General features: G+C 36.4%; 1 protein-coding gene across 1 annotated transcript; it reads right to left on the bottom strand.

Annotated features, from left to right (window-relative positions):
- Positions 1 to 10247: 10247 nt before the first annotated feature.
- LOC131659167 (uncharacterized) lies at positions 10248 to 11182 on the bottom strand. The gene is made up of 2 exons (XM_058928393.1): positions 10657 to 11182; positions 10248 to 10546 (listed from the first exon to the last, which is right to left on the bottom strand). The coding sequence occupies exons 1-2, from the start codon at positions 11180 to 11182 to the stop codon at positions 10248 to 10250; spliced, it is 825 nt and encodes a 274-aa protein (XP_058784376.1).
- Positions 11183 to 24605: the final 13423 nt, after the last annotated feature.

Genomic DNA, 24605 nt, shown 5'->3' with positions numbered 1-24605 from the left:
CCAATGGTTACAACATTCAAGATTGCCAAGAATCTGAATGAAGTATCACTTGAGGAGATGATAAGTGCCTTGAGGAGTCATGAGATTGAGCTAGATGCAAATGAGCCTCAAAAGAAAGGTAAGTCTATTGCGTTAAAATCTAAAAATAAAAACTGTGCTAACGCTTTTCAGGCAGAAGAAGAAGAATCTGACGAGTCAGAGTCAGAAGATTATCTCTCTTATCCTGAAGAATAAATCAACTCTGGAAGAGCAAGCAGAGAAGATTCAAGAACTTCAAGAACTTCAAGAGGCCTGAAAAGGGAGAATCTTCTTAACACGGAAGATCTGGCAAGAAGAAGATGACGTGCTATGAATGCAAGGAACCTGGACACTACAAGAGTGAATATCCAAAGCTTCAGAGGGAAAAGCCCAGAAAGAAGTTTGAAAAGAAGAAAGGCATGATGGCTACATGGGATGACTCAGATTCATCTGATCAAGAGTTATACTCTGGAGATGAGCAAGCCAACATAGCACTCATGGCAACAGTTGACGCTGGTGAAGAATCTACTTCTGATTCAGACTCTGATGAGGTATTTTTTGAACTCACTAGAGATGATTTAGTTTCCAGCTTATCAGAACTTCTAAAAGTCAAGAGTCAACTTAGTATCAAATACAAGAAGCTCAAAAAGTTCTTTAAATCTGAAACTAAGAGACTTGAAATAGAAAACTCTGAACTTAAGGAAAAAGTTTTAAAATTGACTAAAGATGATGAAACATCTTCAAGTTCAGAAAAGTCTATTCCAAGCACTAACAATATTCTGAAAGAATATGACTTGAGCTTCAGAAAGTTCTTATCTAGAGGTATAGGCAGAAGTCAGCTAGCCTCAATGATTTATGGTGTAAGTGGAAGCAAGAGAATAGGTATAGGCTTTGAGGGTGAAACCCCATAAAAACTTGAACCTGTGGATGAGATGATTATAAAATTCAAACCTTTGTATGAACAGTTCAAGTATGGTCATTCTCATTACATCAAACACACATCACACTCTAAGAGTTTCATATAACACACACAAAGAAATATGTTGTTGCACACTCTGGAAAATCTTATGGTAAATCTTATGCTAAATCTCAGCTCAATCAGAACTTAAGAAGGACTAACCCCAAAGGACCCAAAAGAATATGGGTACCTAAGGATAAGATAATTCCTATTGCAGATCTCCTTCAAAGCTCAAAAGACAAACATGTCATGGTACCTGGACTCTGGGTGCTCACGTCACATGACGGGAAAAAGGTCTATGTTTCAAAGCTTGGAACTTAAATCTGCTGGAGAAGTAAAGTTTGGAGGGAATCAGAAGGGCAAAATCATTGGCTCAGGAACTATATGTATTGGTAACTCTCCCTCTATAACTAATGTTCTTTTAGTAGATGGATTAGCTCATAACTTATTGTCCATAAGTCAATTAAGTGACAATGGTTATGACATAATCTTTAATCAAAAGTCTTGTAATGCTATTAGTCAGAAGGATAGCTCAATCCTATTTACAGGCAAGAGAAAGAACAACATTTATAAGATTAATCTTTCAGATCTTGAGAACCAAAAGGTTACTTGCCTTTTGTTTGTTAACGAAGAGTAGTGGGTCTGGCACAGAAGATTAGGTCATGCTAGTTTGAGAAAGATCTCTCAGATTAACAAGCTCAATCTAGTCAGAGGACTCCCTAATCTGAAATATAAATCAGATGCTCTTTGTGAAGAATGTCAGAAAGGGAAGTTTTCAAAACCTACGTTTAAGTATAAAACTGTTGTCTCTTCCTCTATGCCTTTAGAACTTCTGCACATTGATCTTTTTGGCCCAGTCAAAATAGCATCAATCAGAGGCAAGAAATATGGATTGGTCATTGTAGACGACTATAGCAGATGGACTTGGGTAAAGTTCTTAAAACACAAGCATGACTCACACTTTGTGTTCTTTGACTTATGTACTCAGATTCAATCTGAAAAGGAATGCAAAATCATAAAAGTCAGAAGTGATCATGGTGGTGAATTTGAGAATAGATTCTTTGAAATTTATTTCAAAGAAAATGGTATTTCCCATGATTTCTCTTGTCCTAGAACTCCACAGCAAAATGGAGTTGTAGAACGAAAGAATCGGACTCTACAAGAAATGGCCAGAACCATGATCAATGAGACTAATATGGCTAAGCATTTCTGGACAGAAGCAATTAACAGAGCTTGTTATATTCAGAATATAATCTCCATAAGACCTATTCTAAATAAGACTCCTTATGAATTGTGGAAGAACAGAAAGCCCAACATTTCATATTTCCATCCTTTTGGATGTGTATGCTATATTCTGAATACTAAAGATCATCTGAATAAGTTTGATTCCAAAGCTCAGAAGTGTTTTCTACTTGGATATTCTGAACGCTCTAAGGGATACAGAGTATATAATACTAAAACTCTGGTAGTTGAGGAATCAATCAATATCAGATTTGATGATAAGCTTGGTCTTGAAAAGCCAAAGCAGTTTGAGAATTTTGCAGATATAGATATCTCTAACTCAGATCATGAAGAACCCTAGGGAAAGGATGATACTGAAGATCAAGTTGCAGCGTCTTTAGAGAATATCAGAATATCTGAAGAGCCAACACTCAGAAGATCTTCTAGAATCAACTCTGCTCATCCAAAAGATGTGATTATTGGAAAGAAAGATGATCCCATCAGAACAAGAGCATTCCTGAAGAAGAATGCATAATGTCAATTTGGTCTAGTGTCTTTGATTGAGCCAAGTTCTGTTGATCAAGCTCTGGAAGATGCTGACTTGATAATTGCCATGCAAGAAGAGTTAAATCAGTTTACAAGGAATGATGTTTGGGATCTGGTTCCAAGACCTAAAGGATTTAATATCATCGGAACAAAATGGGTCTCCAGAAACAAGCTGAGTGAGAAAGGTGAAGTCATTAGAAGCAAATCCAGACTGGTTGCTCAGGGCTATAGTCAGCAAGAAGGTATTGACTATATAGAAACCTTTGCACCAGTGGCCAGGTTAGAATCTATTCGTTTATTAATTTCTTTTGCCACTCAGAATAACATCAATCTGTATCAAATGGATGTTAAGAGTGCCTTTTTAAATGGTTATATAGATGAAGAAGTTTATGTCCGCCAACCTCCTGGTTTTGAAGACTCTAAGTCTCCAGAACATGTTTTTAAATTAAAGAAATCATTATACGATTTGAAGCAATCTTCCAGAGCTTGGTATGAAAGATTAAGTTCTTTCCTTCTGGATAATGGTTTCACAAGAGGAAAAGTAGACACAACTCTCTTCTATAAAACCTTTAAAAAGGATATTTTAATTTATTAAATTTACGTTGATGATCTTATATTTGGAACATCTAATGCTACACTTGGAAAGGAGTTTGCTAAGTCTTTGCAGGAAGAATTTAAGATGAGCATGATGGGAGAACTAAAGTACTTCCTAGGCATTCAGATTAATCAAACTTCTGAAAGAACTTATGTTCATCAGACCAAGTATGTCAAAGAACTTTTGAAGAAGTTCAATCTATCAGAAAGAAAAGAAGCAAAGACTCTAATGCATCCAACCTGTGTATTAGGTAAGGATGAGGTAAGCAAGAAGGTAGATCAGAATATCTACAGAGGTATGATAGGATCTCTTCTATATTTAACTGCTTCTAGACCTGATATTTTATTCAGTGTATGCTTATGTGCTAGATTCCAATCATATCCTAGAGAATCTCACTTAACTGCTGTTAAGAGAATTCTTAGGTATCTGAAAGGTACTACTAATGTTGGTTTAGTCTACAGAAAATCTGAAGAATACAACTTAGTAGGATAGTGTGATGCTCATTACGTTGGAGATAGAGTTTAAAGGAAAAGTACTTCTGGAAGCTGTCAGTTTCTGGGAAGTAATTTGATCTCCTGGTACAGCAAGAAGCAAGCCACAATTGCACTATCTACTACAGAAGCAGAATACGTAGCTGCTTCTGGATGTAGTACACAGATGCTCTGGATGAAAAGTCAGCTAGAAGACTATCAGATATATGAGAGTAACATTCCTATATTCTGTGATAATACTTCTTCTATTTATTTATCTAAGAACCCTATTCTACATTCTAAAGCTAAACATATAGAGATTAAGCATCACTTTATTAGGGACTATGTTCAGAAGGGTGTTCTTTCTTTAAACTTCGTTGATACAGTACATCAGTGGGATGATATCTTTACAAAACCCCTTGCTGAAGATAGGTTTAAGTTCATTCTGAATAACTTCAGTATGGATTTATGCCCAGAATGAAGGTGTTGAGAAGATCTGATATATGGATTAGATTTGAAATGTTTATTTATTTTCTTATCAGATGTTCTGGTTATGTATGATCATTTAGACACTCTGATTTTGTTATTCCTAACGTTTCATATGTCTAAGTATGATACAAAACTTCTGTTAAAATAATATAGATGTCACCAGCTATTCCAGATGATGACCACGTGTTCATTCTGAAGGGACAAGCATGCGTGCAGTTGATGAGACGCCGCCCTAGGTAACTGTGCAAATATTTTCAAATCTCACGCTATCTCAACTAACGTCTTTCAACATTAAATGTAAATGATTCAGTTTCTGTAACCGTTGCATTCAAAATCTCATTGCATTTTGTTTTCACGTTCGTGTCTATTTACACACATTTCATAATCACTTTCTCTCTTTTCACGCATTCATCATCTCTTGTTATATGCATTTCTATCTTCTTTTCTCTCTTTTCAAAAACCCTAAATCAAAGAAACCTAGAAATCTCAAGTGTTCTTCAATGGCTTCTTCATCAAATACTCAACGCAATGTTTCGTCTTCTCAAGAACAACATCAATAACAACAACAACAAAATGTCTTCACTTCATTGAAGATCTGTTTAATTCCATATGCAGACTTGGAAGTTCTCTGTGAACTTATGGTTGGTTTTGAAAATCTGCAAGCACACAACTTCAACATCAAGACGAACATGTTGGTTCATGGCTGGGCAAATTTCTTTGATCGTCTCATTGGACCGGTTTACCCTCTTTTGGTTAAGAAACTTTGGACTCATGCTACTCTTACCCCAAATTCCATTATCTCTTTCGTGTTAGGGCAATAGGTTGTAATCACTGAGAATCTGATACGGAAGTTATTTAATCTCCAATATTTGGGTGGAATAACTGGTTCTCATCCTGGAATAACTAATTGGGAAACATTTTATCTAGAGATATTTACTTCTAGGAAAGGTTCACCTCACTCTACAGATCTGAAGCCTTCTTACAGAGTTTGGGCAAAGATCATTATGGGATCTCTCAACCATAGAAAATCAATTGTTTCTGCTACCTATATTAGTCAAGATCACCAGTTCCTTCTGTACTACATTGGAAAGGGTATCAGAATTAACTTACCTCAGGTTCTATTTCATCATCTGAGGACTCACGTGAAAGAATCAAGAGAAGCAGAGCGTCTGAAATATCTCAAGATTAAGAAGAATACCATTCCTATGGGAAGGCTGATATTAGACATTCTGACTGAGAGTGGTCTGATTGATACTCTGAGAGTAGCTGGCTCAATTCAAGATTTGACTGTTGTAAGTGGGAGTACTCTGACTGCCCACACTATGAGGAAAATGCATTTGATTGGAAAGGTGTCTTCTACTCCAAAGGTGATTCCTGATATTCTGACCAGAAGAAATCCAATTGTTGATTTCCCGCTGATCTTCAAGGAAGTACTATCAGAATCTGTTCAACTCTATCTGGAATCCTGTGTAAGAGACTAGTCAGAAGTTGATCCTGCTTGGATTCGTGGTAGAACTCCTCCATCTTTGGATGATTTAATTAAAAAGGATAAGAAGAAGAAACAGAAGAAGAAGAAGAAGAAGAAGAAGAAGAAGAAGAGAAAGGTTACTGACGAAGGTCCTGCTGCAAAGAAAGCTAAGAAGCAGAAGAAACCTTCAGGTATTGTTATTTCTGACTCTGTGCCTGTTAATAGTTCTGAACAAGTATCAACAGAGTCTCCCAAAGTACCTAGAACTTCTGAACAGTTTCAGAAGCTCATAGAAGAAATTAATAATGTAGACACCTCTAGTTTACACTCTTCTTCTGACCTACCTCCTCAGCAAAAACCATCTTCTGAAATTCCATCTTCTTCCACCACCACAAAAAGAAACCGCCCACTTCATTCCGAACCAATTCTAAACCCCCCAACCACTAAATGTTATCTTCCCACCAATTCCAGAAGAAAATATATTCTCCACTAATCAACCAACCTCCTCTATTCCTAAACCAATTTCACCAGTTGCTGACCCTTCATCACCATCCACTCTTTCTGACCCTCTTGTTGTTGTCATTGACTCTGACAATGAAGCAGAATCTTCACCTCCTCCATCCTCTTCAAACACTTCTTTGATTGATAGAGTTTCTGAACCATATTCTGTTTCCAACCCCTTTGATCCAAAAACCATTCTCAGAAATAACCCTTCAAAACCCTCTGTTAATATACGTTTTGAAATGTTAAAGTATAAGGTCAGAACAGGGTTAGACATTCTGAAGGTTGCTCATGACTCCAAGTTGGATCATGTAGCTGCTGGAAAGTTGTGGAAAGCTTTTGCAGATGAAGTGCGGGCAGAGTTTCTGGATCTCCAGAAGGATTGTCTTGCTGATGCATCCGGTCCTGCTGGACTGGCTTTGGAATACATTGCTAGCATCTACTATCATCCAATCACTGACTGGAGGCCTCTGGAAGAGAAGCCTTTTGTTGATGAAATGGAAGTGGATAATTCTTTGGCTCTGGTTGTCTGGAAGCCTTATCCATATTCAGTTCTGACATGAGATTTTTCAGTTTCTGTTCAACTGGTTCAGGGAGAACCCTCTAGAAGAGTATCCTGATTTGGTGTATCCTCAGATTGAGTATCCTCCAGAAGTAGAATCTGAAGAAGAAGCTGAAGAAGAGAAATAAGTTGAACAACATCATGCTGAAGAGATTCAAGCTCAAGAGATTCCTGTTGAAGAGGAACCAATTGCTGAAAATCAGATGATTCAAGCTTCTGATATTCCTACTTCTTCTGTTGGTCCTTCTACTTCTGTTCTGTTTGAAACTCTGAAGGAACTCCAATAGAATCAAGCTTCCTTGGCTAGTCGTCTGGACAAGCAAAATGACACCAATGAGGAATTCAGAACTTGGATGCAGAGACAGGAAGATTCCTCCAAGAAGCAAGCTGAAGACACTGCTGAGATTAAGAACCTTCTGGCAGCTTTAGCCTCTAAGCTTAACCAGTTGTAGTCTGTGTCTTTTGTCTTAGAAGTTTTCTTTATTTTTGCATCTGATTTTGTTCCATCTGCTTTGTACTCCCTTCTGATTAATCAATGAAATATATTTCTTTCTTCACTCTGTGTGTCTTTCATCTGAATCTTTTATACTTTTTAATGTTATGACAAAAAGGGGGAGAAGCATGCTAATTGAATTGATTTATAATATCAGTTGCTGGGCTTAAGTCTCAACATTCCTAACAATTATATTGCAAGTTTTTTTGTCTCTGATAGTTGTGCTGGAATGGGATATTCTGAACAAGCTCATTATGGGGAGAAGCAAATATGAGGAGAAGCATATCTGAAGAAAATCTCTCAAAGAGTTGAAGCAATCAAGCTTAATATTCTGATACATAAAGTTTCAATCTCTGATACAAGCTATGCTTTAAAGTGCTCTGATACAATCCTTGCTCAGATTGCTCTGATACAAGAAGTTTCAAGATCAGAAAGAAGATATGCTCTTATACAAGAAATTTTATGCTCTGATACAAGCAAGCCTTCTTGATGATCTGATAAAGCCAAAGTGATTTCAAAGAGAAATTCAAAGCTCTGAAGTTGTCCAATGGAAGCTCTGAAGTGAAAGTCTCAACTGAAATGGAAAAATACTCAGGGAAGTCTTTTATTTATAAAATCTTCTAGTATTAATTTCAGGGGGAGATTGTTAATCTCAGGGGGAGACATATTCACACACTCTGATTAATATGCTTAATGATATATCTGTGTATTGTCTTTTTCATCTGATATTCTGGATACAAATTAATTTCAATTCTGTATGTTTTTGTCATCATCAAAAAGGGGGAGATTGTTAGAACAAGAAATGTTCTGATCAATATTCTTAGTTTTGATGATAACATTATATATGAATTTTGTATAAGAGAATGTGGTACTCTAATTATTCACGTTTTCCATTTCAGGAAATGTATAAAAGAGTATGCACAAAATCAGCGTTCAGAAGCACTGACCCAGAAGTTCTGGATGGCTTCATCAGAACATGGTCTGGCAGACATCAGAAGATGGTCCTGCAGAATCAGAACATGATCTGGAAAGCATCAGAAGATGGCAGTCAGAAGCAAAGCTCTGAAGCTCTGACGGTATCACGCTCAAAGCACTTCTCAAGTCTGAAGACAAAAGTTGCATCTGCACCAAAGCTGAAGACTCTGATATTCAAACGTTCATTCTACATATTCTGAGTCCAGAAGCAAGTACAAGTAGAAAAGGCTATAACGTCAAATCTTTGACTGACAAAAGGAACGTTGGAAGCTACAAAAGGCAAAGTCAGTAAAAGCAGTGAAAGCATGGCTCGAGGTAGTTGACAAAAGTGTGAAACATTAAATGCAGCAGTGTACTATTCACGCAAAGCATTAAATGCTCCCAACGGTCATTTCCTCCCGCGCCTATAAATAGAAGTTCTGATTCAGAAGCAGCAACAACTCTCTTGCGCAGAAGAACCAAAACGCTGTCAAACTGAAATCAAAGAAAAGCATAGAAGAACTTCATCTTCAACCTCACAACTTTGTAATATCTTAGTGAGTGTTATGAACTAGAACTTAAGAGAAATATCACTTGGTGATTACAGCTTTCTTAGAAGTAAATTAAACTCTTGTAATATTTATTTTACATTGATTGTAAAAGGAATTCCTAGAGTGATCAAGTTGTGATATGTAGACTCTAGAAGACTTAGAAGGTATCTAAGTGGAGAACCATTGTTATCAGTTTGATTAGTGGATTAAATCCTCAATTGAGGTAAATCACATTGTCAGGGGTGCACTGGAGTAGTTTAGTTAACAACGAACCAGGATAAAAATAATTATGTTATTTATTTTTATCTACCATTTTTGAGAAAGAAACCTTATTCAATCCCCCCCTTTCTAAGTGTTTTTCACTCCTTTAGAAAGTAGCGATAATAATAATGCAGAAAGTAAAGAACACAGCGATATGTTTACCCAGTTCGAAACAACCTTCCTACTCTTGGGGCTAGCAAGCCATAGATGAAACTAATATACGATAGTATCAATTCGAAGCTAAATAGTCTCAGTTTACAACTTCTCACTTAATCACTACCCTTCCTATGACTTCTACCTAAAACTCACCTAGGTATGAGGCCCTCCTCAAATCCCTTCAATCACAACATCATGTGACTAAATAACACGAACAAAAACAAACCAGAAGACAATCTCCCAAAATACACAATCCTCAATACTTAACAGCTTATGAGGACGACTCACTCTCCTTGCTTCACAGCTTCAAATATTAAACCTGCATTCAACACCTACAAATCTGTGAATGCACACATACTAAACTTACAACACAAAATCCCTTAACAAAACACCGCTCAACACAATTAGGATTAGTTGAACTCTTAAAGATCAATAATCGGCCACAGTCATGGGCTTGGGTCAATCTTTTAAATAGGGTTGTGGAGCACCCAATAAAACCCCCAAGAAATCAGGTAATAATTACTCTAATATAGGAACCTAAAAACATAAAACCCTAAAAGAGAAACTATCACTCTGTTCAGTTTCAAAAAATGATGTTAAGACATCTTCTTTGACATCTTCGCAGAACAACCAAACAATAAATAATATGTTTTACCAAAATTGTTGCCAACACAAAACCAACAAACTCCCCCTTTGGAAAATTTTGACTAAAAAAATATTAGGATTAGCTAACACACATCAAAGCACAAAAAATAGGATTATCTATCACACACCAGAACACCCAGCAAACTCCCCCTCAACATATCATACAAAAGCTTACAAAAGCGAAAATAGACTATCCATCTTCTCCTTCTTTTTAGCCATAATATGCCAATCCCAATTTCACTAATAAAAGGGAGGGGACAGCAGAAAATCAACCAATATAGCAAATATTAGTATACACCACGCACACCGAGGTGCCAAGACGAATGCTATCAAGCAATCATAACAGATAACTAACTACTTTAATCTTCCCCGTCAGAACTGGAACCTGAGGCACTATCACCACCTTCAATAGAAGTATCGTTGGAGGTACGACCCTCAACATGGTCATCAGATTCATGTGTATCAGCGGCTCTTTTAGATGCCTTTGTAGTCCCATTTCTATCAGGATGTTCAATACTCTTGAGAAGTCGTTCAATGTCAAGCTTCCTTTTGGTGATGGTAGCAATGATCTCATCCAAGTCCTTGCAGGTTTCCTTCAGAGCTAGAATAGTATAAGCTGTGGTAGACAGCTTCCTCTCAGCAGGTGTCAGGACAAGATCTGCAACATGTTTACCAGCAAAATAAATTTCATGAGAGATAAGAAAGACTCTCTCTTGCAAGTCACATCATTTCCTAGAAAGATTCCAGGATGTTGGTTAAGGACAACACCATAGATCAAGGAAGGAAATGCAACAGGAATCTTGGTAGAAATGGTAGCAGCATGACTCACAGACTGATCAAAAGTATAAGTGTCGTAGTCGAAGTTAGTTTTGGTACCAACAACATAGAGAAACTTTGCCAACCCAACTTTTATTGTTGAAGTATGATTAGTGCGAACCCAATTAACAACTCCTATCCTATGCAGAATGGTATACTTCACACTGAGTTTACCAGCAGACAGTTTACCTTTCATTGGCCAAGTAGCAACTTGATTTGCAGTGATTTCCTTGCAAACTTGGTTATCAGTAACCTCCAAATCAAACCCCTCGTCATCACTTCTTCCCAAGTACCTATTGATTACCGGATGGGAGAAGTGAACAAGTTTACCCCTTACACATGCTTTCCTAAAATTCTGACTTCCAGGTACATCACAATCTACGGGTATGTTCATAACAAACTCTTTAACCAGAACCTCATAGCATTTACCAAAGTCACTTAATGTTTTAATAAGTCCAGCAGCAGAAATTAGGTCCATGATCTCCTTAAATTTTTTAGCATCATGACCATGTTATCTTTCAAGGGAAATCCTTCTTTGATACACAAATCTCCATCTATCTGCAATATCAACATAGTAAAAAGAAATGTTATCCATGGGAGCGTCTGGAAATTTCACAGATGAATTCTTGGACATAGTTTTCTCTACTCGTATGATGTCTTGAACATCACCTTCAACATCATCAGATTCAGTCTCTTTCATAATTTTTCTCCTCCTTGAGGATTACACTTACTTTGCTCCACGACTTTACCAGTCCGAACACAACCTACTTCCTGTTAGGGTTGGGAGACTTTGTATCGGTCATAACTTTATCTTTCCTAGACTGCAACCTTTTTGCGATCCTAGAATCCATACCTTTGATGAGTTCCTCATCAGATGATAAATCGATAACATTAATTGTAGGATCGACCTTCTCATTATACCAATCACCTTGATTGGGAGGATTAGATCCCCTAGCAGATGATGTCTCCAAGTCACCTTATTCTCGAACTCCAGTAGAATTCATTACAGAATCAGCAAATTTGTGCTTATTGTTATCAGTATCATTACTTTTAGAGGAGTCGGTTGTCTACTCTTCTTCATCATTATTGGTGAAAGGGACAATTTGCGCAAGAGGTCGAGGATTCCCAGCCACAGGTATATCTTCACGCAGCACCCTATTGACTAGACGACTAATTACCATATCAACATATCTACTACCTTCTCTGAATTTATCAAGAGAAAGGTTCGAGCAGTTACCTACAGAGGGTCCTTCATAATTTTTTGCATGAGTAGTTTGGGATTTCTTCGATCCTAAATTAGCTTTGTATGTTGTGCTTAAAGGAACAGTGGTAATCACCTTAACAAGAGAGATGTTCTCCGGCTGAGCCCTAGAGGGAAGAAGAAACATCAATTTTTCACCACGACTGAACAAACAACACAATGCAATGCAGAATATAAATAACACAGAGAATTTTTCACCCAGTTCGGTTCAACCAACCTACTCCAGGGGCTACCAAGCCAGGGATGAAGTTCACTATTAGTAGTATCAATTCAGAGCTAAACTCCCAGTTTACAACTCCTCACTTAATCACTACCCAATGACCCTTCTACCTAGGTTCTCCCTAAATATGGAATATCCCCATTCCACTCCCAATCATAGCAATGATGTCTAGCAGTCAACAACTTAGTCACTGCATTGACGGCCTAATTACCAACATTCTAACTACACAACAAACATAACTTGAAGTTGCTTAATAGCTTCCTCCAAGAACACAACATCTCTTACCTACAGGCTTCGAGATTCACACTAAACTTCTCTTGCTTAACAGCTTCGAGAATCACATATCAGTGACCATCCCATAATTCGGGTGGTTCACCTACACGGCTAACCCTAAAAACTACATCTTGCTAATACTCGGATAGCCCGCTTAAACTAGGTTATAAAGGTTTCTATTTATAACCTGATCCCAATTGGACTTGGGCTTAAAATCACAACACTCCTTGCTGTTACAAATATGCAGAAATCTTCTGCTACAATCAAGGTCTTTTTAATCATGAGTTTCCTAATTTATCTCCTAAATTAGAAACTGTTGAATCTTCAATCTTCTGATCTGATTCTTCCTGAATCTTCAATCTTCTGATCTAATTCTTCAATATTCTTTTGACCTTTAAATTTGCGCCACATAGGATTACAAAATATTCCACGAATATCCTGTATCTGTTGAGTAACAAACTGAATCTTCCTTCCAGTTTTGCAGATGTGTCATACCCCAAAATTTGCCCACCATATTTTAAAAACAAACAGTCTCCTTACACTTAAAGATCTCCAATTGCTCAAAGCTACATAAGAAGGAAGCATGCATATCTTCTCCTAAACAAGTACCTCTGAATTAGGGTTTTGTCTCTCTCCAAATAAAATTAGGTTCTGATACCTCAAGTTGATTTCATGGCCTCTCATATTCTTTAAAGCATCATCATGTCAAGGTTCAAGCCTCATGGCTTAAGATTTTTCAATCAACTGCTCAAATGGTCAATAGTCGACTAGTTTGACCTAAAAGCCAACTAGGGTCAACTCATAGTTAAAACTCAAGATTTTTGGTCAACATCAAAGATTTGAGGTTACATTCATCATTTTATCAAGGGTTGATCATGATTCATCAAGAAAAACTCCAAAGTTGACAAAACTCAAAAGTTTCTAACTAGGGTTTTGAACTAAAAGTCAACCCAACTTTGACCAGCGATAACTTTCACATGGTTCATCATAAATTTCCCAACCAAAGCCTATTTTGAATTAAATTGAATTCTCTACAAATTTGTCTCTCTAAAGCCAAGGCCAAAAATGCTTCATTTGGGATACATAAGCCAAAACATTACAGGTCCTTTTAAAAGCTCGCAAAAAGCAGTTTTTTGTCAGGAGCCATATCTTCAAGATAAAATTCTCAAATATAAAAAAGCTTCCAAAGTAGCTTATAGAGAACATCTTGAGCTTTCTAAAAAGTCTTAGAACACCTTCATAGGATAAAAATCGAGTGAGTTATGATTGTTAGAAGTTGGATAAATTTGAGAAAAAGCATGAAACCCTAAATGAAAAATTTTGCATTTCCAAGTAATGGGCCATTATCTTTGAGCTATCCACGTGATATTGAGACCATTAAAGGCCCAAAGACTATTTGATGCTTATTTTATGATTTTATTATATTTATTTTGGATTTATTTACTTAAATTCAATATAAATCAAATAAAATAAAAAATAAATCAAATTAAATCACACAAAATTGTACCATTCATTGAATCATGTCCAAGTTCATCCAACCAAGCTAATCACACGTGAATAAGTGGTGGAAAATAGATTGAAAGCTTGAAAAAGAAAGATTTGGTGCATAATCAAAATAAAATATTTTCAATCAAATCTCTTGATCTCTCTCCAATATTTCCGACCTAAATTCACCTCATATAAATACACAAACGTTGCAACCTCTCAAGGGACGAAACCCTAGCCTCAAGAGACAACCACAAGTTATCAAAACTTCAAGAATTAGGGCATAAGAAGTTTCTCGATTCCAACGTGTTGCATCCCGTAAAGCCTCCTAACCGGTTTCTGAGAGAGTATATGGTAACTCCATGAAGTTCTTGGGCGTTGAACATGCATGGATCGAATGTGGCATGAACATATTCATTCATATTTTTATTTTTTAAATCTCTCATATTATAGCGTTTGAATGTGTTTTGATGTCATTAACAAGCTTCTGAGATTGTGTAGAGCAGGTCCCAATGGTTACTCGAGGGTTCTAACGTGTAGGAGTCGAAACTCCATGGTTAGGTCATTAAGTTCATGGAGCTTTAAAACCTTAGTTACAGGTTGTTTTACCCTAAAATAATGAGACCACCGTATTCGTAGGGCATGAATTAGTGGAACAGACTCTTTTGTACGTTCGTTTTGGCCTGGTTTTGCAGGTACACGAACAAGTCCCGCCGAAGAAGATGAATTGGCCGCTGGAAGCGGCGGCTCTGGATATTAGAGTACGATTCATATTAATCGCAAGCGATTCCTTGAATAGCGCGTGAATAATGGTTTAGTGGAGGAAAGTGGCATCCAAAGGACTTGACGCGCAAGGGCACGAGTTCGATCCCTGCATCTTGCGTTTATTTTGTGTCATATTTCTTTGATTTATATTGTTTGCAGATCCAGCGCGTCCATCCAAATCGCGCACACGGTGCACCCTCGAGTCTCCACCATAGGGTATCCACTAATTCAGATCTAAGGCTTCAGAACATGCAGTTCCACCATGGATCCTCACACCTCCACCACACTTGATCAGACGTTTAATTTTCCAATTTTTTTAATATTTTCTTACACCTTTTCTTTAATTTCTTTCTTTCATTATTATTACTAACTACTAACCTTTAATCATAGTATTAATAAATATTATAGGCCATCAAACTTAGGATTAGGTTTTCATCACATGATTAATTTCTTAATTTATCTTGATTAATTAGTTTTAGACATAAAAAAATATATCAAAAAGAATGTTTTTTTAATTAGTAAAATTAGGTTTTAGGATAAATTAAGTTAGGATTAGGTTAAAATAATTAGATTTAATTTACTTTAATTAACTAATATAGAATTAGGATTAATTTTAATTATATTTATTTTTTAAAATTCAATTTACTTTAATTAACTAATATAGAATTAGGATTAGTTTTAATTAGATTTATTTTTCAAAAATTCAAAAGACTTAGTTTCTCCTACCGCGATTCTCTTCTCATCTTAAACTCCAATGAATGTCGCATGACTGTTTTGCTTTTATATTTATTTAGATTGCTCATTTAAATATTATTAATCGTTGTATAGGTCGCAAGTTGTTTTGTAATAGCGTAGATTCATTTTCTGCATTTTAAATTTTTGCACTTTAAATTCCTGCTTATATTTCAACTGTTAGATATATGTTCGATTAGGTGTGCATGGAAAGATAATAAAATCAAACGCTATCAAACTTTAATCCAAGATAAATTAACTGAATCAAACACACTTTTCACACACTCACCTTTAGGGTACCCTCTCTTGGTTGCCTCCTCGATTAAAATGGTCAAGTCCCTCAAACGTAGGGATATCTTAGCAAGGTTGCCTCCGATTAATGTCATCATAGTCCCTTCGAGTTGCCTACGATAAAATGATGACCGTCCCTTCGAATGCTAAAACATCCTTACATGTTTCCTTCTATGACCATCCGATGACCCTTCGATGACCCGCACATCTAATGTATAGGACTACCTACCCTTATATGGTGTGGATAGTACTATCGCTCAAGGAAAGTCTTTAGAATAGGAAAGACCTTACGAACTTAGGGTAGGAACTCTTAAATGCTTGCTCACAACAAACCAAATCAAATGCTTTTCACACCATGTTTTCTAACATTATCTTTTTAGACATTCTCAAGATCAAACTGTTTTTTCTAAACACACACGACACCTTTTCAAACAAACAAGTGAGCTAAGCAATTAAGAGCCCATGGATAACCATGGATGTAAAGGGTGCTTGCACCTTCCCTTTGCATAACCTACCCCCCGAACTCAATCTCTTTTTAAAGAAGGTCTTTCCTGTTCTTTTATACCTTTCCTAATTAGATAAAATAAAAGTCGGTGGCAACTCTTGCTCACCGCAACATTTTGTTTGCGAAATAAAATAAAAAGTCTGTTCTCCCACCGTATTACAAGGCGCGATGTCATGGTTGAAGTCATGACATTCCATATAACATCTTGCTTTTGTACCTAACTTCTTCTTTTGTGATTGCAAGACTTATACATAAAAATACCTTTTGCTGCTATTATATGTTATAGCCAAACATCAATGCCAACTAGACAATAATACAGAGCAGAGCATCAACAATCTCCCCCTTTGGCTTATTTTGGCTAAAACTATGCATTTATAAAAATGAGCAGCAACTTCAACTTTCGAGACAACAAAGAAGAACAGTCTTTTACATTCTCAGAATTGGGTCTTCTGTTCTTCAATGCTAAACCTCATCATAACATCTTCAATCTGCTCTGTCTACAAATTTCCTTTGTTCGTTTGTTTCTTTTGACAGTAGCAGAATCAATGTTCACAACAAAGTCTTCTCCCCCTTTTTAGCCATAATATGACAAAGATTGAACCGGTGTCATAATATGCAGTGGAAAAACATGTAGCCCCCCTGCACATGAGGAAGAAGATACGGAAACCAGTTCTTGCCACTGTAGTTCTTTAGAACCAGCCCTTGTAACTCATAACACAAATCACAATTGTGTTCATAACTCAGATCACAAATCACAACTAAAATAGTTTCTATACTAAAGGCTGGGCATAGTGGAACATGTTTGTTATTATTGTATAAACACGCATGGTAGAGACATAAAATTTCCCTAGCCCATGATTTCCTTTTTCTGGACAGGATTTGGTGAAGGAACCCATCACAATACCAAGCCTGGACACACCCAATACGAACACACACGAAGAACATCTTGAGAGATTTGATATTTGTAGCCTATTGTGAAGATGTTGATTTATAGCCATTTGAGATCATAGGAAGTAACGATGGTCTCTGGTCTTGTTCAATGGTCAAACGATTAATTAGGAAACAATTCCAAAAGCAGTTACTCTTTCCAAAGCAGTTTTTGATTTTTTTCTTCTGATAGAAATTATCTTTAACATCGGTACATGCGCAGTCATTAAATAAACTTTACACCGGCCGCTGATGAAGAGATAAACTCAATCCATATTTCCTTGTTTGACGTTGTGGAATCAATGTCTTTAACTATATCATGACATCCTGTCAGACATTGTCGCTTTTTCACCCCTTAAGCACATAGCTTAAGATTTTCTTAAGTGACTTTGACATGTCATCCTATGAACCAGGTAATAGACCTCCTTTTAACTCCGCTGACCCATACAGTTATAGACCTAGCCCTATGTTGAGACTGTTTAATGCAACAGTGAGAAGCCTTCCAACGCATGTTGACACATAGCCATCTCAACAGGTTAGAAAACAAAATGTGGTTTTTCAGACGCACATGGTTAGATTTAACCATTCACAAATAACTGACAAAAATGTCTCATTTTCTTCATGATGTTAAAGTATTTTTAACCAAGATATTTTTCTTGACAAAGAAGTCACTCCCCCTATCTGAGATAGTCTGGGTTTCTTCAAGGAATAAGTTTGAAATAATGAATGGAAAATATAAGATGCATCTTCATATCTTCAAGAGTCGTGCCCTCTGTTCAACTATCCTGCTGAACACACTCACTATAGCAAAGTTGCTCCTTTACATTAAATACTCACACCAGAAATTAGATGTTTCATTCTTGTTTCTGACATTAAACTACAGCTACTTGTATAGATTAGTACTAACAGTACATTTCACAACTTTCATTTCTCTTTTCCGCAACAGATTCAGGTCTACCACCTTATCTCCACCAGAAATGATCAACTGATTACCTCTTGACACTAGATGCTCACACAGAAAGGTTGCCATAATATCAACTTAAAGAACTGCCACTTCTTGCACTTAGTTGATCAAAGCCTTGTCGTGTTTGTATCAGATCATGGTCTGCCAAGATAACATGAAATCCTCCTTAATTATAGTGTTCCTCAATGTCACACACTGATTAACACAAACTCTATCAGGACGAATCATTTTTATCTTCAGCTATGTTGATCAGATCACCAAAATTCTGTCTTTACAGTCACATCTACACAATGAAGTCTTTATCACGAAAGTAATTATGTATTACCAGAACAAATTACTAACATCCAAATCAGAACCTGCCCATTCTAATCCACATTATGCCTGAATTGCCACTTTAGACAATAATGTCGCTTCTTCATTCTTCATATGCTGAGTTCTAAAAAATTTTCTAGAATAGCAAACCATAGTGATGTTGTGACATTACGTAAGACATTGGTTTTCCAGACTTAAAAACTCATCAAGAAGATAGTCTGAATGTTCCTTCAACTACACTGGTTGATATCTTAACATACTTTGTACCCCCCCTGAGAATTACAACATAAGGATGTTTTTGAATGATCTTCCTTAACCTTGAAGCATTATGCATTTGGAACTTGCCACACTTTCCAAATTTGGAATCCTTAGTTTGCTGGCTACACAAGATTCAGACTGCCACTTTTTGTACCTTGGAATAGAAGAAACCTCTTGTAAAGCCACGAACAAGTCTTCAACAGATAGGTATAAACCTTATCCTTTCTGGTGATTTCAAGTGATGTGATGTTACAGATAACTCACATGCTCCTTTCTCTTCAATTTCCACATAGTTAATGTTTATATCCAGTTCCTATCAAGATATTTAGCATTGTCTATATGTTTCTTCTGCTTCACCAGACACTATTTCCCCTTTTAACGATCTTGTGAAGATACCACAGAACTATATTATTGCCGCATAGTTCAAGCCAAACCATGAATACTTCATACACATACTTAGCTCCCGACAGAGTCTATGAATCTTGTATTCAGGCTGTACACCCTATAAGTACTAAGTCTCCCGTCTAAGTACCTATTAGTCATTCAGATAGAATGGATTGCTCACACCAGCACTTTCTAAATGATTCTTTCTTCACACTGATGAATATTCTTCTTAGCAACGATGTTTTAACATCGACAAAGACATCGTTTAATAAGACTTTTGGAGTTACCATTCAACATATCATTTATGACATTTGGGAAAAACATAGAAAGCACGATAATCATCATCAACTCAGCTACACAACAATCATGATTAAGGGATAATATATGCCATAATCTGTACCTATAGAGGAGATTCCCTCAATAAGGTTTCTGGAACAAATTCACTTATGACATAGCTCCTGGAAAACACTTCAGATGCTTCAAGACAATCTGACTCCCTTAAATCATCATACAATATTCAAGACCATATTTTACTGTTACAGAGACACAGTATTCAGTTTCACCAACTAAGTGTTCTATGGTCATGAAAACATTCAGCATATCTGGTTCCTTTGGTCAGAAGAAAATGCCAGATGTACGCTCTTCTTAATTTAATCCCAAAGGATCAGAAAGGAATACCTTCATGAGTTTTCTTGAGGCACTGAGCTTTTACTTCAAACTAATTTGAATAGAAGCACATGTTAATCGTGTCCTGATTAACTTATAGTCAGATGTCTCCTCTTCCAGACCAGGAGTAGGCTCGAAACCAATGTTCTCACACTACATTAGTTTAGCACCAGAACATATTTTTTTTAACTGGTAGCTACATACCAATACTAATGTCCCAACATCCGGTAGGACATCTGTTTCTCCTTCTAGGAACACTCCAGCCTTGAAATTCTTCAAGGGTCACACTTGCAGATGATTATGAATATCATTCATCAGTTGACAGTTATCAGCTCTAATAAACCATGTCATTATGAGTTGACTTGAGAGATTACTCAAGTATCTTTGACACTTTAATCAAAGCTGTAAGGTTCTGCCATACATTATGTTGAATATACATAACCATAGAATATTTCTTATACACATGGGATTGCACAGAGAATATGCAGCGGAAAATAGCCATATTTCAACAGAACTAACACAATGCTTACTCCAGGTGTTAGTTGTAAGCATGACAACTACAGATTGATTGCTACTCAACCTTGCACAATGCTTGCTTCTGCACCAAGCAACAGACTAGACCTAACCAAAGTCTTGACCTGATAAACTCACATATATACAGAGGTTACCTTATCAATATCTTCACTCCTATATTAAGGTTTTGATGTGATTCTTCTCTGTCCATAGATATCGGTTGAATTAGTTCTGAAATTCAAATTCTTCCCTCCCGCATGAAATCTTTGAACTTAGAACTCCTTTGTTCCTGCATCACAGCTCTAGGACAGGTTGGTCTAATCCTCCATATATAGGTCCATCCTCCACTTCAAGGGACCATACAATATGAACATTCCTTGTTCAAACAATCTTCTACCTTTACCACAACCATAAAGTATCTCCCATGGATCTCATCCAGAGAAAGAACAGGATGCCTGCTCTGATACCAATTGAAATTCTGGTATGACAGACTCAGGATGTCATTCACGATGTTAAGACATCCGATCTGTTATTAATGTAGCAGAGGCAGAACAGAAAGATCCCCCAACTTTTAATTACCCATAAGAAGGAGTCAATGAGACCTGGGACCACATATGTTCAGTCAACATAACTAGATTGTAAAGTTTATATGGTTCTGTAAAGGAACAACTAACACTTCTGAACCTGATTGAAAATTCTAGTAACACACGCTCGATGTCAAATTGGATGTTATGACATCCACAATTATGCAGCACAGACAGTAATAACAAAACAACATGAAACAGTTAAGAACACACATAATTGTTTACCCAGTTCGGTTCAAACAACCTACTCTGGGGGCTACCAAGCCAGGGATGAAGTCCACTATCTGTAGTATCAATTCATATCTAAACTCCCCCGTTTACAACTTCTCACTTAATCACTACCCAATGACCCATCTACCTAGGTTCTACCTAGATATGGAATATATCCATTCCACTCCCCCTCAATCACAGTAGTGATTACACATACACAATAAACAATTACAGATATAAGACACACTTCAAAAACACACCTAGATCTGCTTAAAAGCTTCAATCAAGAGACACACACTCTTGCTTAAAAGCTTAGAGTGACACAACAAAAACACAAACTAATTCCAACGCAATTGTCATACCCCAAAATTTGCCCATACCATTTCTCATATGCCATCTCAAAATCAAGACATAAAGCTCCAAAACACACTCTCCTATACAAAGGCTCTGAATTAGGGTTTGGTTCATTCAAAGAAAAATCACTGAATCAAGGGCTCAAAGTGGTTCCATAAGGTCAGCAACATCCCCATAACCCTAAAATCATTATTTGGTCAAGGGTTGATCATAATGATGCAAGGAAACATCAGAAGAGTCAAAAGTCAAAAGTTACTATTTTGGGCATGAGCTGAAAAAGTCAATCAAACTTTGAAAATTCACCAAATATTCATACTTCATCAGAAAAATTCCCACTAAAGCTTATTTTGAAGGGAATTCATTCCTCTATCCAATGGTCCAAGAATCAGAGCTCATAGGTCAATGGTTTAAGAGATATGGCTTCATACATTATAGGTCCTTTTCAAAAGTCAACAAAAAGACACTTTTTCAAAAGGACATAAAATGAGAATGGAAAAAGATTTTGATATGAGACCAAAGACATTGGTTAGAGGACTCTTCAAGGTTTCTAAAAAGTCCTAGAACCCTTCCATACCTCAAAAATTGAGAGAAATAAGCCTTGGCAAAGTTGAGCTATTTTGGAGGGGAAAATATGAAGGAATTTTGAATTTTTTGCTAATGGGCCTATGTTGTTAAGATCCAAGCTTGTTCCTCATGGCATTAGGAGCCCATAAACTATTTCCCACGAATTTCTTTGATTTATGTGATTTATTTTGATTTTTTAAATCATTTAAAAATGATTAAAAACAAGTAAATTACTAAAAAATCAAATATTTTATCAAAGATATGGTTTGGACCTATTTTGATCAGCAAATATTCTCCAAATTCAATAAAATTTCGTGCATAAAGAATTAAAAAAAAGATTGAGTCAATATTGGTCAATTTTAGAAGGTTTCATAACATAATTTTCAATCAAATTTTCCAAACATGGCAAATCAAGATTCAATGAGATTTTCTACAATTTTGTTGACCTAAAACATTCACATATATATACACAACAAAGCCAGATGCAAAGGAGACGATTTTTACTCTGAAGAACCCTAAAACCGAAGTGCAAAAGTCAAAGGAAATCAAAACTGCAATTCTGAGTTACAGGGCGATTCTGAGTTTTTTGTGCATCCTAACACGTCCCCTAGTGTTCATTGAAGCTGTTCCAATTGTCACACGCAAGGCAAACATTCAGAGTCGACCCTTGAAACCCACGGTTTGTCCGATTTTTCTTTCCTTCGATTACAATTTTTTATGCATCATACATGAATTTAAGTGGCATATTTATGATTATCATGATGTTATGATGGATTCTGGACGTTTAATTGTGGTTTGGTGTACATATGTGGCCTATCACCATGGCTAGGGTTTGTTAGAAATAATTAGGGGTTTCTGATCCAGGACAAATTGAGCCATAAAACAGGTACCACCAGATTCGTATGAATGAGACGAATCCATTCATGGCCTCGCGCCAAATTTTTGTGTTTGTTTGGATGTATTCGTGATGCACAGGTGTGGTAGGTATGAGGCTTTTGCAGCGTATGTGCAACGAGGGCTATAAAAAGTCTGTTTCAGAAATTCCAAGGAAGAAGACGATACGTGTCAGTCTCCCATTGGTTGTCCATGGCGCGCTTTTGAATTGAAAACTGGGAGATCACGTGCTTTAAGACGTACGCGCTATCGTGTACCCTCTTCGCTCCGGCCCTTTGATCATCTTCCACCCAGATCTCACGCACATGAAGCGCAGGCTCATCATGTTCTCATACGCCTGCGCCACACTGAATCGAAAGTTAAGTTTTTTACAATTTTTTTTATTTTTTATTACACAGCCTGTTTTTCTTTTATTTATAATATATATATACTCTTTCTTTTTCTTTGTTTTTTTTATTTATAAAACTATATATATTGTTTTTTTTAAATTTTATTCTTTAATAATAATCAATTTTGACATATTTATATTATATAAAATTATTTCTTATGCATTTTTATTCCATTAATAATTTATTTATAATATGTGATATATGTTTTAGTAAATATATTTATTTATTTTTTATTATAATATTCATTTATTTATTCATATTTATTTAAAAAAATTTCATACATATTTTACTTTATTCTAAAAAATTCACAAAACTCCATAAAAAGTTATAAAAAGGTATTTCTGCACTCGATTCTTTATCTCGATTAATTAATTAGGTCGTCAGACCAATAATTAATTAATTCATCCGTACTTTCTTATTTAATTATTTAATTCGTACCCAAATTAGGGTTTACGAAGATCATGCTATACACTAAATACTTCTGTTTTCTGTGTCTTTTCAGGGTTACCAATATGGTTCACTCCGACAATGCGCCCGATCAAGACTCGAAGCTAAGTACCTTATTTACTCTTTTTCTTAAAGTCCATTTGGTTTCCTTTAAATCTAGGGTTTGCCCCGCCTTCATCTTTTTTCTGCCTTTGCCTTTTCAGGGTTAACCCCAAGGCTTCCCGCTAACCATATCAGATCAAATCAAGCTAAGTACTTTTGTTTATTTTTATTTTAAATACATTATATCCTTATTTTTAGGGTTGACTGTGTTCGCCTTCGAACCGATAAATGCACTCACCCTATTTTGTTTGCCTTTTCCAGGGTTTGTCAAATTGCCAAAGCCACGAGTTTGGTAACCCTAAACCCTAACCTTTTATTTTTTCTGTTTAATTATTACTTGTGTCAAACCCTATTAAGGGATCCGCTGGTTACAATTTCCCTCCCCCATATTACTGTTTCTTGCCTTATATTATCTGCGTGGTTAGTAAAATAGGGAGTGGCAACCATGAATTGAATTTAGAATCGCTAATTTACAAGATTGTCATACCCTAATTTTTGACCCCCCTGAGATGACATATCTTCAGGATTTTCATCAAGTCAAAGCAAGTACCCAGAGCAGCCTGACATTCAATCGAGGGTGTTCAAAGACAAGAAAACTCAGGCAAAGGATCAATCAATAGAGAGATTAGTCTCTAATACAATCATAAGACTCAAAAGCCTCATTATTACACCTATGATTGATTAAGACACCCAGTCATCTAAGCACAGGATTACTCAGATCAACAAACTAGGGTTTGGAGCCTACCAAGGACTAAAATCAGGGATCACTTTTGGGAAACCCTAAAAAGCCCCAGGAGACCA

The sequence above is a fragment of the Vicia villosa genome, linkage group LG3, assembly GCF_029867415.1.
Source record: "Vicia villosa cultivar HV-30 ecotype Madison, WI linkage group LG3, Vvil1.0, whole genome shotgun sequence".
NCBI classification, from domain to species: Eukaryota; Viridiplantae; Streptophyta; class Magnoliopsida; order Fabales; family Fabaceae; genus Vicia; species Vicia villosa.
The sequence above is the reverse complement of the archived record's forward strand: the minus strand, read 5'-3'. Positions and strand labels throughout refer to the sequence as shown.